At 42.4% G+C, this 19191-nt stretch overlaps 1 protein-coding gene across 1 annotated transcript in view; it reads left to right on the top strand.

The window, feature by feature from the left end:
- Nucleotides 1-19191, top strand: part of INTU (inturned planar cell polarity protein) — a 319704-nt gene that overhangs the window by 175214 nt on the left and 125299 nt on the right. The window contains exons 6-9 of the mRNA XM_085641533.1: nucleotides 237-326; nucleotides 10139-10216; nucleotides 13666-13855; nucleotides 17919-17972. Coding sequence (XP_085497659.1) covers nucleotides 237-326; nucleotides 10139-10216; nucleotides 13666-13855; nucleotides 17919-17972 — 412 coding nt within the window. The remainder of the gene's footprint in view (nucleotides 1-236; nucleotides 327-10138; nucleotides 10217-13665; nucleotides 13856-17918; nucleotides 17973-19191) is intronic.

Raw genomic sequence — 19191 nt, 5'->3', positions numbered from 1 at the left:
CCATAATTGATGCTATTCCCAGTTCGATCAAGCTTTATTTAAGTAGTTTACCATCTAGTGTCAGAAATTTCAAGGTGTATTGATCATCTAAGCTCTTAGTCAATAAGGTGCCGCAGTGCCACTAAAATCGCTAAAGCTTATACACTGCCCAGTGCACAATGCTTAGATAAGATCCGCAAGTGAGTTTCACTCAAAACGCATGCGCTAAAATGTGTTTGCTCTTTTTCTTGGTTTAGTTCATCACTCATTTTGAATGAAAAACTGTGCCACGTGGCTTACTGGAAAGAAGCAGAAAAGCTGTTTTTAATAAGCCTGCCTGCTGGAAGGTGAGTGTATGATTGCCACTCTGTTATGGACACCACAAATGTAGTTTCCTGTTCAGTGTTAAGAAGTAGTAATGCGATTTATTGCCTATAGATGTAGAACGTGGTGACAGTCATGGTTGTAGTGTTCCCATTCTACCTATTACACCACTGCTGCCTTATGATTGCACAGTTCATGTTGTGTCACAATAATAGGACACAAATTCTATTGTTGTGGTGTCAATCTGATTATTGTCACAAAAAAGAGGAAGGGCTCATTTTTCCATGAAGAATGATATGTTTCAACCCTTGCAGACGCAGAATTCCTTATAGATATTTTGCTTTCCACTCACTTATTTGATAATAAGTATTAGTCTGACTTCTGGTGAATGCTCACCACTAGCAGAATCTGGCTGTGGAGAGTCTCTCATTGACCTTGATACTATGGGTCAGAGTGCTTTGTTTCTCTGATTTACCCATGGCGGTGATCGCTCACAGATGCGCACCACTGCCAAGAAGGCACTTCTAATGCAAACTTCTACCTGCAGATTCCTCTTAAGTGGATGGAGCTCGTGATGGTAGCGGTGGTTTGCGTGGTTAGTGGATCCCACATAGTGATTATAGTGTTTGAGATGGAGTCGCTGCTGTTGAGGAGTTCATCGAAGTTGTCGCTGGTTGGTTGCAAGTCAAAGTGTTTGTAGAGGCTGGTGATTTTTTTTGTAGAGTAAGTCTGCGAGGGTGTTGCAGAGCTCCTGCTACGGGGTTACGGTGTACTCGGTTGCTGAGGGGTTTGTGAACTCTCTGATGATGCTGAAGAGTTCCTTGCTGTGGCTGGAGCTAGCATCGAGGCGGGTGGCTAAGGCTTCCTTTTTGGCATTGTTCAGGCATATATGATATTTATTGAGAGACACTTTTTTAGTTGGCTCAGTCGCTGGGTGTTTTGTTGGTGCACCAGATTCTTTCTCATTGATCCCTTGAAAGTGACTGGCTAATTTTATCCAATTTTAAGTAATGGGTGGCCCAGAAAGATTATTCAGTTGGTATAGTCGAGGGGTATATTGCAGCTTTGTCTGCATTTTTAGGTCTCCAAAACCAACCTTCTTTGTTTAAACTGCCGATAGTTGCCAGATTTTTAAAAGGTTTGATACATTTGTTTCTGCTAGTCCCGTATGTCATGCATCAATCAGACCTGAATTTGGTGTTGACATTTGTTAAGGGTGCTTCATTTGAGCCCTTATTTAGTTTGCCAGTTAAGGTTGCTCACTTATGACTGTGTTTTAATTTGTGCTCACTTCAGCCCACCGCACTCTGCAGACTTTGAATGTTCATCTACCTTTCATATGCCTTTTCCCAGATAAGCTCCTATTGTGAACAAAGGCGGCTTTCCTTCCTAAAATGGTGTCTCCAGTCCATCTTGGGTAATCAATCACTTTGCTCACTTTCTATCTGCTGACCTGCCGTACCAAGGAGGTGGAGCAGTCACATAGTTTGGACCCCATGCATGCGGTAAGCGGTTATATCAGCTGCACAAAAGAGATCAGGTCTGACGATCAGCTCTTTGTCATGTACACAGGCAACAAGAAATGCAAGGCGGCTCAAAAGAGAACATTTTCCAGCTGGATTATACTGTGTATCAAGCTCTCCTATGCTCTGGTGATGAAACAACTGCCTGAGGTAATCCAGGTCCATTCCAAGAGGGTGAAGACTTCCCCTGTGGTTGTAGCTAGAGGTGTGTTACTGTGGACGTTTTTAAAGCAGCAATTTGAGCTTCCCTCCACACCTTCACAAAGCACTATTGGCTGTATTCGGAGGTGAAGAGCAATGGCCACTTCACACGTTCAATCCCACGTGATTTTCTCATCCCTCACTTACCTGGAGCTGCTGGCGCCTCCGACTTCTCTTCCTGGTCCCAGCATACACTGGGACAGACTCCCTGTGCAATCCCCACACTGCTCTCATGTGAGAGCAGATCTGGGATTGGTCTGAGCGTCCTGGAAAGACTCTCCGCTCAGACCAGGCAGTCTGTGGGGTTTCTCCAGCCCAGCAGTTCAATGCAGCCGGGCTGGAGAAACCTAAGTGTGCATATGTGTTTTGGTTGGCCTGACTTCAGTGACATTGTGTAGACATATAGGCATGTTTTTCATACAGCAGGGCGGTCAACTCAATAGTACGGGTCCAATTAAAAGAATCTCATAAAGACCAGTTCAACCATGGTTTTTCTGATAGCTATGCATAACTGGGTAAATGTAGAAAATGAATGGTGAATAGCCTTTTGCCTTACACAATACACCAAATGCTCTCGCTTGCCCAAAGCGAAGCACAGTTTGCTATGACTTGGTGGGAGAGGTAAAGGTCCCGCCAAGCCATAGCAAACAGCTATGTCCACGAGGTGGGCCCCCTGGGAAACAGTAGGAGCTGGCCCTAGGGGGGGGGGGGGGGGATTAGGGGAGGACTGCCCCCAGGGCCATATATGGCTCCAAGAGGGGGGCTGACGGCCCCCCTCCTTTCTTATAATTTGCCCAATGAAGGTGGTGCAGCTCGCGGGACCCCATACTTCTATCAAACATTGCACCGGGGAGGTGGCGGTCCTTAGACCTGCAGGGGGGGCACGTGCGCCCCCTGCATTTCAATTATTCTGTGTTCTTGGGAGGTGGCGGTGTCCGGGGCTGCGAGGGGCGTTGCGTGCCCCCCTCACCTGCATTTCAATAATTCATTGCCCCGGGGAGGTGACGGTCCCCTGGGTTGTGGTACATATGCCTCTAGGACTTTGCTCACCCGGGGGCTTTTTAAAACACAACCACGGAAGCCAGGCTTGTGTTTTAAAAATCTTTTTACCAGGTCTTCGTCACGACCTTGCTGTAACATTTATTTATTTTTTAATGCTTTTTTTGAGTGGTGGGGTCCCAGAGGGACCCCCAAGACCATGACTTGAGAATTAAGGTATTCCTACCCTTCCCCCTTTAATTTATTTTCACTTTTTGGGGGGACTCAGTCAAGCGAGTCCCAAGGTGGCTGCCATCACTTCCTGGTTGAAGTGTTGGCAGCCAAACAGAGCTGTGCATTTCCCTGCACAAGCTCGTCTTTTTTTGCGAAGGCTTTGTGACCACCGATATCACTATAATTGTCAACTTAAATTTCTCAAGAACCACTGAGTGGATTTACACCAGATGACAAAAAGCACATTCTACCGAACAAAATCTAGCTTTCTGCTAAATTTGATGGAATTCCGTCCAGTGGTTCGGGCTGTATATGTGTTAACAGGTCCTATGGTAATTAATACTACAAACGCACCCATTTTTCAACCCCATCTTTCTCAGCCCCCACTTCACGAATCACCCCAAAACTTTTTGTGTGCAACAAGAATCACCAGAGCACTTTTTTGGAACATTTCATGAAGATTCGTCCAACAACGCCAAAGTTACAGGCAAATCAAAAAACGCTTTTCCTATGGATAATTATATATCAGTACTGTAGCTAGTGTACATCTACTTGCTGACCACAAATTGAATTCAGTCATGGCTAAGGAATAGCTACTTGCCCACTAACAATCTGTTTTTTTCCTAGTTTTAAAGTAGAAACAGACACTACAAATCTTGGATCACATGAGCTGCACTCTGGAAGAGTGTATATGTTTGTTTACTTATTTGCTTATCAACACAGTCATGGCAGTGTCAAGCAAACTCCAGAAGACAACGTGAGCTTTCATAGGAAGGTTCATCTTTCCTCACCTTCAGACACTTAGGCCCAAGGGCTTATCTGCAGTTTGGTGGAAGTGAGGCTTCACCATAAATGTCATGGATGTCCCGTCCATCATTTTACTAGTGCATTATAGCGTATGGCATTTGTATTATGGTGGATGGGATATCTGTCACATTTTGTTGGAGCATCCCATCCGTCAAACTCTAAATAAGGTCCTAAGTGATGATTGGGATATAAATCTCAGAAAGCTTTGTCTTGTGGTGTCCCCTTTCCTCCCCAGCCTTATTCAGCCAATACATGGAGCCAGTGAGTGTTATCTAAGGTGATATTGATGCCTCCATAAATCAATATACAGACATTAAACAAATCTACCTAAACACGTTACAAATTGGAGGCCTCTCCACTCTTCACATTTTGCCTTCACAGACTGCATGCATGCATGTATGCATTTCAGAGAATTTCCTCATACTGAGCCTGCAAAGTGTGAAGTTTCTCCTCTTCACAGCCACACATAGGAATAAATCTGACTCATCCCAACTAGACATATTGAATTTGTAAGACTTCTCCTCTCTCTCTCACACACACTGTGAAATTGCTCAGCTTCACCCTGGATTCTGCTCTTGCCTAATCGCTCCAGGTCTATTGAAAACAGCAATTTAAGTTATTTTTAGTCTCAAGGTATTACTTGGAAAATGCTTTCCAACCCCATGCTCCACAGTCCTCACTTGTGTTCCTCAAAGCGATACTCCATTCAGCTGCCAGACTGCTATGGCTAGAAAAATGGTACCACATGAACTCTATAAGAAATTGGGTTGTTGGTTGACTGAGGTGTAAGACCTAGTCAAGCAGCAGCCACCACCATTGTCAGCATGAGGGACATGCCAACCCTAAATCAACCTGTGCTCAACCCTCTGGTAGCTTCGCACAGAGCAGTCAGGCTTAACTTAGAAGCAATGTGTAAAGTATTTGTGCAACACTTCAAACAGTAATGAAGTGAAAACACCACACAAAAGTAATCCCACAACTATTCAGAAAAATAGGAAGATTTTGTAGTAGATAAAACAAGACCAAATGACACAAATCCAATCAGTCAAACCAGAGATGGGCAATGTTAAATATTTCAGTGAAATAGTGCCAAAAAGCATAAAACACCCATAGTGGACATCTGATCGCACCGGACCGGGTCAAAGTCACAAGTTCAGGCCGACCATGATGGAATGAGGCCGGCTACAGGGGCCCAGGTAGGTCCGCTAAACAAAGTATCTTAAATCCTGTTTTGTAGAGTTTTGCAAGGATTAACGCTAACGATGCGTCGCACAGCCAAAGTAATGCCTCGGTTCCAAGGTGCGGCGAGGTTGTGATGCGAAGTCCTGTGTCGAGGATGCATCGCATAGTTGGGGCGATTCATAGGTTCCGAGGAGCTGCGATGCAGAGTCCAGGGGCATTGTTGGCTGCCATCAACAAGGGATTTGAGGACCTGCATTGAGGATGTGTTGCGCAGCTGCAGTTCTGAAGAGGTTGCGGGCTTCAGTGGCAATGCGGGTCTTTGCCACAGGTCCTTTCCACACCGCAGCAAATTTGCATTGGTTCTGCTCGGGGTTGTGCTACGCAGAGGAGGACATGTGTCGCTTCCACTGTATCCAAAGAGGCTAGTAGAGCACCTTAGGCCCACTTCCAAGGACCCAGAACTGGGGTGGCACTCTTTCTCAGGGTAGACTCACAGATGGTAGAGTCTATGTGCAGTTGCAGGGTTGTTGGAAGCCTGTTATGTCCCTGAGGCTTCAGATAAGGAGGCCAGCCAATTAGCCCTTGAAGTAACTCAGGGTTCAAGAGATGCAGGTCTGGTCATTCTCACCCAGGCAAGTTGTTAGCCAGGCAGCACTGCAGGGCAACAGTCCTCCAGAGCAGCAGTCTAGCAGAGTAGCGCTCCTTTCAGCAGCACAGCAGACCTTCTGACTGGCAGAGTATCCACAGGTTCAGAAGTGTATTGAATAGTTGATGTCTAAGGTGCAGTATTTATACCCAGTTGTACCTTTGAAGTGGGGAGAAGCTATTAGAGCCAGGCCGTTTGTAGTGCACAGGTGCCCTGCATTCCTGGCCCTGGCTCCAGACTAGCTACAGGTAATATGCAGCCCTTTCTATTGAGGTAGGACACAGCCTATTCAAGTATAGGTGGGACTGAGTTCAGTTCTTCCCTCCCACCCTGCCATGGTGGCCCATCCAGGAACACCGAAGCTCCCTAATGTGTGTGGCTGTCTAGGAGTAATATACAAAGCCCAACTGTCAACTACTCCCCAGTCATGTGACCCAGAAACAGGCTGCAGGCATCAAATGGCTGAGGCAGGAAAATGCCAACTTTCTAAAAGTGACATATACAAAATTGTAATAAAAAATATGACTTAACCATAAGTTAGCATTTTTCATTACAATTCCAAACATGAACTGGGTACCTGTTCCCATTTGGAAATTACATTTATAAAATATATTGAGGTAACTCTAACGTTATCCTATGGGAGAGGTAGGCCTTACAATAGTGAAAAATGTATTTAAGGGTTTTTTACTACCAGGATATGTAAAACTTAAGAATACATGCCCAACTTTTTAAATACATTGAACCCTGCCCTCCGGGCTGTCCAGGGCATACCCTAAGGTTGACTTATATGTGTTAAAAAGGTAGGTTTGAGCCCATCAAAATGTTTATTTTTCCATGTCGACATGGCAATTAAAACACTGCACACACATGCTGCAATGACTGGCGTGAGACATGTCCAGTGCGTACCCTAAGGTTGACTTATATGTGTTAAAAAGGTAGGGTTGAACCCATCAAAATGTTTATTTTGCCATGTCGACATGGCAATTAAACCCCTGCTCACACATGCTGCAATGGCTGGCCGGAGATATGTTTAAAGTGCTACTTAAGTGGGCTGCACAATCAGTTCTGCGGCCCATTAGTACCATTTAGTTTACAGGCCCTGGGCACAGGGAGTGCCACCTTACTAGGGACTTACAAGTAAATTAAATATGCCAATGGGGTATAAGCCAGTCTTACCATATTTTAAGGAGAGAGTACAAGCACTTAGCATTGGTTAGCAGTGGTAAAGTGCACAGAGTCCTAAGGCCAGCAAAAACTAAGTCGGCAACGGAGGTTTGAAGTCAAAAAGTTAGGGGAATTTAGAGAAGCACTGTTCAAATATCAAAATTTCAAGATCCTACACAACTGATACAGATGCACCACAAAACTGCACAGCACAGTCCCACTAACAAATGCAAAATGGAGCCATTCATAACCACACTGTGTCCTATTACATACACTATAAGACTGAGCTGAACTTGCAGAATACTGGTTGGAAGTATGAAACACAATGATCTTGACCTGTGACTGTACTGTCCCCAAGTCAGAACATCTTCCTATCTTGCTCTATTTAGAATACGTTATAGATCTCTCCAACCACTAGGTTGAGCTCAATCTCATTAGCTGCAGCCATGATCTGCATAGTGAGACACTGAAGATCCACAGCATGACCTGATCACGGAGAGTGGTGGTCTGAGATGTTATACATCGCAGCTTGTGGACGCATTATCTGTAGGGTGAATGACCAATTGAACATATTCAAAGGAATATGCTTCCCTTTCCTGTGTGGTGATCTTGAGTCCAGTACATCCTGAGAGGTGGAATACAAGCACTTGGATTCCTTACTTACGCACACTCTTCGTTTCCCATCCCACAATACACATAATACAGTAGTACATAATATATCCTCCTGTGTTGTCCACATTTGAGTTCCCAAGTGACATCGCAAACAGTTTGTGGAGCATTATCATGGCCTGCCATGTTCCTTGGAGTAGTGACTTGACTTTTCACTAATACACCCACGGATGTCGGCGGTCAATTTAACCAGATAGGACATCCTTTTTCGTTTTAATCTTGCCTTATTATTCCTGCATTAAATTTATAGAGATTGATAAAGGCAATCTTAAATCACTTCTTCACTGATGACTCACTCTGCACAAAAAAAATGCCTCACTGTAATCAGGCGTCGTAGCACACCCGGGAGGCATTCGGCCGCTCGGGTGGGGACCCTATGATGAAGCATGTCACCAACTAGGTCGGTGAGTGTGGGTTCTTTTAAAAAAAAATAGGTTTTTCTTCCTTGTTTCGTTCAATACAGTAATTTGTAATCCATTTGGAATGACTCCTTCTTTTGTTGTTTACAGTATTTTTTCAGCTATCAATAGCGCCTATCTGCCTTATGTTATGATACCCCAACCCCATCCTTAAAGTTTACTGTTGATATTGTACGTGCAACATCATTTAAAGTTCTACGTTATGGCAGGTGCCCGTGATTCGGTATGCCTTTATATCATCTAGCTCTATTATGAGTTTTGATAACTGAAATATGGATTTGTGTTTGGAATTCAAATATTGCTGTTTAAAATGAAATCGCAATAAAGAATTGTTATGAAAAAGAAATTATTGTTGTGAATGAATTCCATTTTGATTTTTTTTAATGTAATGTATTTTATTTCTCTATTGTGCACACACTGTTACAAGAAAGTGATCCTACGATGAGGGCAAAGTGAGTTTTGGGGAGACATTTTCCTTTGGTTGTGCAGACGTTCTGCAGCTTCTACAAAAGGCGTGGAGGGATGGCAGTTGTTAGACAATTATGTTAGACCTGTAGACCCTGTTTCCTTCTCAGATGTAGGCAATTTTCCAATGAAAGTAGCTGCTTTTCAGAGTACTTTTGAATCCCAGTTACTCCTCTTCGAGTCTGGGGTGCAATGGAAAGAGGTACCAGAGGGATAAACCTTGCGCCTATCTCAAACCTTTAATGTTTAATCAGGTGAGCAGCAACTAGGTTGTTTGTTGCCACACATAGGCTACTGGTTCACTGCTCTTAAGATTTTCTGATATAGCAGTGCCACCTCTCGTAACTGACTTAGCGATAGTTTCAGAGGGTGCGTGAGGCCGAGCATGTCTTTGTGGACAGTTTTCCCTTCCCTTCAGAGGATAGTTTAAATTCTGTGTTTGGGAATGAAATCAGACTGGAAATTTCCAAGAATAAGTTTTGTCTCCAGCTGCACTGTGAGTTGCATAAAGCTCAGTTTTCCAATGTTTTTGTTTTCCATGGAAAACCTTTACAGATGTGTTAAAAAAATATGAAAATAAGAAGAAAATGCAGCATTTGATTTTGGAATTCCGTATGGGTAAAGAGACTTTATGGCAATACATAATACTGTTAATCGAGAAATATTCTGTCACTCTAAGGACTTAGCCCATAACGCTCCATAACTGACGTTATGAAATAATCCTATGGGTCCTGGCACCCTCTTTCAGGAAGTGAAGTTGAATGAACATTAAAATAATATTTGGGCACTTTTTCCTCTTGAGCCTCACAATTATGTGCAGAAAAAGCCCACCTAATATCTGCAAATAGCGATTAGAATCATACTAATTTGAAGATGAACAATGCATTCCAACTTATTTTCTCAAGGGGCAATTTGTAGCATTAGTCGTAAATGGCACATTGCCTGCTTACAATTTGACGTAGCAAGAAAACCACCACTGTGGAAGCCTTTTTGGGCCAGATGCATCAAAGGGTTTTGCCCATTCTGTGTCTATGGGAAAATGTGTTCATGCAAATGGGCCTTTGTTTGGTAGCTAGAATACAAGTGTTCTACATCCGTGTTAACTTCCTGCTCCTGCGAACGTGCACTGAGAATTCCTGTCTTGTAAGAGAATCTCCTAAAACTTAAAGAAAGATTTGGAATTCAAGAATGGGGATCATGATGTTTTACCAGGAACATATGTCCTTTGCTTAATAACAAGGAAAGTGAATACATGGAGTATCTCCCAGCGAAGGTGCTGGATATAAACATATGTGAATTAAAGAAAACCCCAAAAACAGGATACCGCCCGACCAACCCATGAGATAATAGTAGTCAGCAGTGAATTGTACGAAATAGATGGCCCTAGCAAATATTCTAGGTGTATCGCATCAGTTTTTTTATAAAACGTAATTGTTTAAGTATAGTTATTTGAGCCAAAGCGCTTTTAAAAGTAAAATTGTTTTTTGCTTGCACCGATTTGCACCGTCTGTGTACTGGAAAATATAATTAGGTTGTGTTTTTTCTAGCGTTTCCCTGCTTCATCTGAAGAACATGGTGGCAGAAGTTGTTCAAACTTTAAAAGTTATGTACGGCTCCTTGGTCAGGTGAGTTGAAGTATGTTTTCTATTATGCAAATTAAAGGGAGAAGACCATTTTGGGCAGGTCGATTCACATGGTTACTCTATTCTAAAGAGAAGATCAGACCAGTATTTCATTCCTCCTCAGACCTACAAACTGATGCAGGTACATGCGTTTCCAAGTGTGAACCCAACAGTTGTGAACAAGCATTGGCGATGCCAGTGTGTCTGGCTTGCCTTTAAAATATTTATAAAAAGCGTCTGGTGGGACTTTTTTTACATGTATGACAATTGTGAGCAGGAGATGTACCCTATTTAACTACAACTTAATGCGGTCAATTACACAACGTACCCATCCACAATATAACGTGGGTTGGCAGTAGACAGTTGAGCTGTCAATAGCAAGCACTAAAAATAAGACTATGAAACGCAATCTTGCATAAGGGCTTAACTGAGGATATCCTTGGCCCTGATAACTTGTCTAAAAACAACTTTAATACAGATTGTCATTCGATAGGTGTACAAAAAGCTCTTTTTAATCTTCTTGGTTATTGTTACAGTTAACGACAATACACAATCATGAAGTACATGGAATTCTCTGACACAACATAATAGGAAATTCCAAGGTATACAATAACTCCTTTGCACATACACAGGATGCACATACACAGGAGACAACACAGCAGTGAAGTAGTTTCTTCTGAAAATTGGAGGCATTCTTATAAGCGTGTTTGCTTTGGTCGAGTTACATATGTATTATGTTGAATAGAAACCAAATATTGCTGTTTAATTAATTGTGCAGAATTGTAAACACCATTTCAGGTGTCAGAGGGCTGTTCAAATGTAGTCCAGGTATGGCCTTCTAATCTGTCAGATTTGCAAAAATGTTAGGCTTCAGGTACCTTTTCAGAGGTGGGTTAATGTTTGAGTGAGGTGGCATACAGTAGATGCAAAAATATTAGCTAGAATCCAATTCTGAAGAGTTCAGAGTGGAGTAGTTATTAGGGAGTAGGACTGATTATACAAGACGCTCATATTGTACACAGTGTTGTGCAAGCTTTAGGGAATTCAGAGCCAACATTAGAGTTACAACTGTTTTTAAATACAAAACCAGCCTGAAGATTGTGTGTAGTCCAGAAACCTTTTCCAGTAAATTTTTTGGGCACGTGTTTGCAACAAGGAAACAAACTCCTTTTAGAGTGGTGTAGAAGTGTAGTAGACTATCTTCCAATGCAAGTATGGAGGATGTGGTGAAGATAATGCGTGGAATTGGGCTTTAAGACAAGTATTTCCAGCACAATATGGGTAGTTGGTCCTTCCGCAAGTATGTGGTGAACGCAGAGAATACATTCTATTATAGGATTATAGATGGGCGTACTTGGTTATCCTGTGGAATAGGAAATATTTCACATGTGAAAGCGAATTGGCTCACTGTTGAACACGTTTGAACAATTGTCTGGAGGGGATCAGATCTTTAAAAAGGAAGGAACAGGAAGGTTAAAGTTATACAAGGCCCATGTACATGAGATTTCAACAACAAAGAGGATGTTAGACCTTGACTATTTGTGAGTTGAAAGATGCTAACAGATGATCACTGCAGGTTTTGCAACTTGTGGGAAAGACTTCCATATTGTGCATCTAATCCAGGGAGACATCTTGTGGATGTTTAGTGTTTCCATTAAGTTTACTGTTTAGAAACCGAGTACCTACTTATTGCATAAGTTGTAACACATCTTGGATTGAGGTATAGTCAGTATGTCGTCAAGCCCCCGCAACGCGTGTGAGACAAGATGAGGCTGATTTGTCCCATGTCGATGTGTCAGCTAGGTAGACGTTGACAGTTCCTATATAATGAAGCGCCGTGTACCATATAAAAGCAGGGAACACACTGTACCTGTATGTCAGCAAACCAGAATCTCAAGTTTCCCCGTTACTTGCATGGGTAAATCATCCAGTCCAGGCATTTTCTTTGCCATTTGTCAGTTGTATTCCTAGTTTTATAAATCTCCGCATATAATGAAAAAAAATTCACTGAATGAGCGACTCATGCATGGACCTGGTAACTTGAGAGAACTCGGAAACCTGTCTCTAAGAGAGAGATGTGTGGAAGTATAGGATCTGTGTATGATCTGCAGTGACCCAGGTAGAGATTAGGTGCGGTGTGCTTAAAGAAACATCAGTTATTTATATTTGACTTCAGAGACCCTACTGATATTGAACTGACGAGGAGGCTTTTTTGGGGCAATACATTCCTTTATTAACAGTGTGAATTGGGTTAGGGTTGCTTAGACGTAATTCATCTGAAAAAAACTTTTTTAGGAGCTACCGAAAGTAAATTGACCTACATATCTAAAATAATATTTATGACGTTAAGGCACAACTAGTGAAATGTTCATGAGGCTAATTTCGACCTCTCCACACCTGTTTGCAGATTGATTCTTCTGGAGACCTTCGCCAGCTAACATTAAAAACGTACCTTTCATTCCTCGTTTCCGACCACGCCGGTAGTTAAATAATTTATATCCTACTTTTCTTGACTTTCACAATAAGGCCTCTGTTTTTTCCTCAACCGCAAAGTCCTAAAGGCTCTTTAATGTTTGAAAGTACATTTCACTCTTACAGCCTTTGCCCCATCTGTTATTTTGAATTGTCTAGCCGTGCTATATTTTGGTCTCTAGACCATATTTCCTTTTGAATATATTTATCTACAACCAGTGCTTAATGTGAAATACTAATATTGCCAATTTGGGATTTCACCATATACTGTGTGCTCCTTTATCGGACTCTTGCAGGTTCTCTTTCATCTTTCCTATCTCCTTTCTCGTTATTTAGCTGTCTTTCTCTTCCCCATTCTTTCCTTCTTTTCTGCCTTTTTACTCTCCTTCTCTGGTTCAAAGTCTAATCATGACAGTAAGTCCCCATCCCCAGAAATGAGTGCTGATGGGCTCCACCTGCAACCACCAGCTCAAGTGAATTATTGTCTACAACTACTTATACAAACTGCCCAACCTTTGATTTCCAAGTCAGAGAATTGTGGATTTAGTGCAGGGTAGGCTGGCTGGTCCCTCACTCGCCAGCAAGGTTTGGCTCCTGATATTACCTTTGTCCCCCCACCTAGGCTGATCCAATCCGTGCTTAGCGCAACAAAATGAAGATCCTGAACACTGTCAGAACTCCAATAATGGGAAATTACTGCTGCCCTCACTACTGGCCACATATACAACCGCTGTTGCGCAACTGTCTTCAGCGCAGCTATATATGCGCCCTAAAGACACTTGTATCGTAGTATTGAGACAGGGGTGAGCACTTTCTCCATTCTCCAGGCCAAAGTAATTAGTGCTAACGCTATGGAGAAGTGCTTAGAGCTGGACGGAGTTCCATTCCCCATAAAAGGCCAGTCGCCCCAAAGGATAATAGAAATGGCCTCCATGGTTTGTCTGATTGAGCTATTGTAACAGTTGGTTTCTGTTTCTTAGTGCTTTTTGCCGCGTCGAGAACTTCCATAGGTTGGACCACTTCTTCAGTCTCTTCTTCCTGCGAGCACTTCAGCCTGCCAGACTGAATGAATATGCCGACCTCAGTGCTCAGCAGTACGACCACAGCAGTAGATTGTTTTTAGACCACATTCCTGGAGTGCGCTGGCTCACCTTGCCGAATGACATTAAGGTAATCATATTTTACTGATGTGGCTGGATTGAAACAGGAATTTCCCCAAATTTTCACTCTTGTTTGTTGCCTGCTCATGCTTTCTAATTTAGAACATTTAGTTGAATGCTTAGCCTCATTGTTTGGACTCCAGTAGGCCAGGAAAATCCATTCATTTGTTCAGTTTAAAAAAAACAACTTTATTAATGGTGTTCAAAATGTTTTTTATTTTATAATCAATACTGTGCTACATACACATTATTCCATTTATTTGTCTCCACCAACGGCACTGCATGAACAGTGCTGCCACTGGGGCATCAAGACTAGAGCTACTGCTTTTAGTCAACACAAATAAGTGATGTTCCAAGCTTTGATAATGCCACTCTTTTGTTATAGTTAGTTGAGATAACTATAGCTCGCGCGCCCCCAATCCTCTGCCCATGACATCACATATTACATCACTCATGGGAGGGGGGGAGAGGGAGGGGGAGCTGAAGTCTTTTGAGTGCAATGGCTGCATGGAGCAAAGTACTATGCTCTATGCACAAAGACCTTACGTGATTGGTATCTAAAATATCGCCCAAAACCTCTGCACATTCACCCAGGTCAGGTAGAAATGCAGCATACATGAGAGCCAATTAGTGCAGTATGTCATGACAGTACAAGCACCTACAGACATAGACAGAACACTCCCTAATGAACCAACGTGTAACTGGCAATTGAAGCTTGAAAGAACTTGCACTTAACCAAAAACGTCTACATAAGCAAATCATATATATTTCTTAATATTCTCGGTTTATTGATTTGAGCAACCTCACAATCATTTTGTCTAATGCATAAAACAAAGGTATCTCCCGTACAATGAGAGCAGGTCAAATAAATGTGAATCAGTAGGAATACCATTTTGCAGATATGAATTACAATTCTGCAAATCATCCCACCATTTACACCAAATCTTGTGGGTGTTTCTTGTGGCATCCACAGGCTCTGTATACCAACTCCGCAGTGGTCCATCCCTCTTATCCATTCCCTCATTGAGGGAGCCACCTTCGACTGCCAATTTTTGCCAATGTTTCTCTTGGCGAGTAATAGACCCATGCTGACTAGAGTTTTAACATTATGTGGGCCTTCCCACACCCATTCTTTGATAATGCCCATTATCATCATTTTAGGGTTCACAGCAATCACAGGTCCCATTACCTTTCCCAAGGCATGTGCCACCTCCTGTTAGTATTGGGAAATATTCGGACACTCTCAAACTACATGAAAATATGTGACCTTGTGAATTTTTTATTTCAACTACAAAAATCTGGAATTTTCCCCATCTTTCATACGTACCCTGGGTTATAATAAAATTCAGGGAAGTATTTGAACGGTATCAGTCTAAAACGGGAAGAGATTGCGGTTCTCACAGATATTATGGCTTCTACCCATTCTTCATCATCCAAGGGGCCACATCTTTCTCCCATTTTATTTTTAAATGAAGTGCAGCATCTTTGAGTCAACCACTAAAAAACGTGATGGTCTTGAAGATACCCTCATCTCCTAATCCCTGTACTACTAGTTTGGCCTACAAAGGAATTAGATTCCGGCACCACCCCTAAGTAGCTACGATAGTGTTTAGAGCATGCCTCAATTGCAGATAACCAGAAGAGATGGTATATTTTCAGCTGAAATGCTTCTGTCAATTTGGCATACGATTTTATATGGTGATGGGACTAAATAGTCTCCTCAGTGGAGATACCGATCAAATCCCATGAACAAAACTTGATCAGTTGAGCTGTATGTGCTAACCATGTTCCCTTCTATAACGGAGTGGCCTTTGTTAAAGTGTCATGCCACTTAATGTGTTTCAATGCCTCATGCCAGCAAGTTAATGCAATCCTGTAATGGAGGGCAATTCGTGTGGTACAATCATAATGTATAATAATAGCATCAGATCATATTGCTCCAGGATATCGAATTCCAGTCTTAATGCTGAGTCATGCTGTTCTCCGTGCAACCAGTCATCTATCAGAATAAGTTGTGCAGCCCTACAACTTAATGTAAGCTAGCTAGGCCTGCATCTTACATGCCCTGCCTACATTTAGCAAAGGAGATCCACAGGGGTTTTATTATTTCACAATATCACCCCAATCCTTGAGTGAAGGCTACCATAAAAAGAAGGTGGTAGTAAAAAGTGATAACTTTGCAACGAGTATAAAAATCATAAAAGTGATTTTTTTTTTAAATAGCGCTCCCCTCCCCATAACAAACAGAGCTCCCAACTTCTATGGTGGGCAGTGAAATTTCCATTTCTAAGTAATGAAAGTGATTCCCCGCTTCTCTAATGACCGCATCTCCCATGGAACTGAGGCATCATTCCGAAAGATGCACATAGGTGGTTTTCCTCCAATTTACTTTCAGTCCAGAGGCGCCACCACACATTTTCTAAATATCCATACTGCATGGGATAGAAATATTCAGTTGCTGCACATACAAGAGCATATCATCCTCATTTAAGGATATGCTGTCCTCCTGCCTGCCAGGCCAAAGGAAGCTCTTAATCTGTGCATCAGATCGCGACAGAACTACAGCCCTCCTTCTATTCCCTGCCCACGTCCTGGAGAAGGCCATCAACCTCCAACTCACAGATCATTTAGAAAGAAACAAACTACTAGACACATCCCAATCTGGTTTTAGATCCAACCACAGCACCCAGAAAGCCCTGATCGATGCAACAGACAACATCCAAGCCTTACTCCACAGAGGAGAATCAGCCGCCCTCATCCTCTTTCACCTCTCTGCAGCCTTCAACACTGTCTCCTACCACACACTCATCGACCATGCCAGATTGGAACCACACATGAGGTGCTCAGATGGATGGCATCCTTCCTCATAGGAAGCACCCAGGGAATCCTCCTCTCTACCTTAACTTCGCAACCCAAGCACACCCTCTGCAGAGTACCCCATGGCTCATCCCTCAGCCCAACCCTCTTCAACATCTACATGACACAGCTCGCAGACAACTTCAGATCACACAGCAGCAACATCATCTCCTATACTGATGACACACAGCTCATCCTCTCACTCCAAGCGGGCCCCACAACTGCAGAGGAAATTTGTGACATGATTGAAAGAGAACTGCCTGAAACTCAACACTGACAAAACGGAAGTCCTGATCTTCGGTCGACACACTGCCCTTCGGAACGACTCATGGTGGCCAGCAGAGCTTGGATGCCTGCAACCTCTGCATCATCCTGGACAGCCAACTCTCCATGAAACATTAGGTGAACACTGTCTACTTGGCCTGCTTCCACACGATCCTCATGCTTTCCAAAATCTTCAGATGGCTCCCCATCAACACAAAGAAAAAGGTGAGGCAGGCCCTCATCATCAGTCACTGGACATACACCCATGTTGAGAATTATCCTTGAATTATAACTGGCTTCTAGTGGGTCTTTTATTCTTTGTAATGTACTATAAGGATAAATAGATTTAGAATCAGGCCCAGCTTACTCTCTGTGTGGCGACTCTTATAGAGCCAGCTGATTAGCCTTACTCCCTTAATATGCCCATCCCAACTAATCGGAGTGCATACCATTTGTAAAGATTAGAAATTGAAAAATTGCCTGGTGTAATGTCCAAGCAGGTAATTGAGTATCCAAATTAAAGGTTAGTTAGATACAGAAGGGTCATCACTTGTTCTCCAGCTTTTCCTGTTGTTTTCCTTTAACTGTTGGAAATGTCCTGGTTTTCTCCCCAGCTAGGAAGGACACGTTGTCAGCATAAGAAAACAATACTTTTGGAATAGGGTTACAGTTAGTCACTAGGGTGGGTAACGTATGTATTTTTGCACTCTGGCTTGTGGTAATCATGGGCCTCCCTGAATATTGCGTTTGTTCTTCAGCAAAGTTTGGACATGGTAAGATACTTACAATGTGTATTTTGAAGCAATGTCCATTGTGCTTAATTCACAGAGCATTTCATGCCTCTGAGCACAGGACTATAAAAGCTAGTTGATGTTCTGTGCAGTTTTTGCTGAACCTTTTTTAAAAGATTTTCTAAATTAGAAAACTGTGTCTTAATAAGTCTATTTTTTCAGGTAGATATAGATACAGCACTGAGTGATCTGGAAGCAGCTGATTTTGCAGAACTGGTAAGAAATAATATATATCTTTGTCGGTATCTATCATGTTTAATTGTTAAAATGTTCAACCAAAACATACGACATAAGTCAAAGTTCATATCACATTCATTAAAGTTACCACATTTAATAAAAGCAGGTGTCTAAATATTAAATGGATGCTTGCCAAATAAAACACAACAAGCTTTGAAACTATTGTTATCAACATTCAAAGATAGCTTGTGAAGTTGTAATAAAATGTAACATTCCTGATTTTTTTTTTTTTTTAATGTTTTTATTAAGTTTTCCAATATAGTACAAATGCATCATCATCTATGCAACAGGTAAACCAGCAGATATTCAGTGAGTGAGGGTTGACCGGTATTTCCCATTTTCTTCAGTATAATAGGGATTAGTACATATTTACTGGTCATTAGAGACATTCCTACAGTGTCGGAGCCTTGTACATTTCCTATAGTTATGGAGATCCGTGCCTGCTGTCGCTGTGACTAGTCATAGACACTGTAACTTCCTGTGTTGTTAACTAGCAAATCCTGAGAGTTCCTCCCGACCCCCTACCATAGTCGCCGTCTGGTGTCCATCCGTTCAAGGGTCACTTTGATATTGACGATGATAATATAATTTTGCTCTGCTCACTCTTCCAACCTGGCCAAAACAATCCTTTCGACCCCCTTAAGGGTTGAATCCAGTAATTAAACAGGCCTATAACAACCTGAGTCAGAGTTATTCCCCTTTTTAAACATAGACACTATAACAGACTGCAACCCGGTCGGTAGACAACCTCACAGTCAATGGTCTAAGAACGTTCATCACCAAAGGGGCTCAAAAATCTATATTATCAATAAAGGCATCCAATGGAACACCGTCCGGGCCTTTGGCTTTCCTCTTCCTACTGGACCTTATTGTTTCAATCACTTCAGTTAGGCTAAACTCAATAGGAATCGCTGCACTGACTTATGCTACAAGTAGATCTTTTCCTCCTCATTTTCCTCTGCTCACACGGAATAAATTGAGTGGAAGTGCCTGGCTCATTCCTCAGCCATGATTACAGTATCTATAGATGAATGAGCAACATCATTAAAATGTGGGGCATTAATCACCTTCCAAAAAGCTGCGTTGTCAGAGTGAACACTTGCTACCTGAAGAGCTTCACAAGCATTCTCTTTAACACTGTTTTCCCTCTTATCGTGCAGAAGTTTGCATTCCATCTTACATCTCTTTACCAACACTC

The sequence above is a fragment of the Triturus cristatus genome, chromosome 2_2 (genome assembly GCF_964204655.1).
Source record: "Triturus cristatus chromosome 2_2, aTriCri1.1, whole genome shotgun sequence".
Classification (NCBI taxonomy): Eukaryota; Metazoa; Chordata; class Amphibia; order Caudata; family Salamandridae; genus Triturus; species Triturus cristatus.
This window is presented reverse-complemented; position numbering and strand designations above follow the sequence as displayed.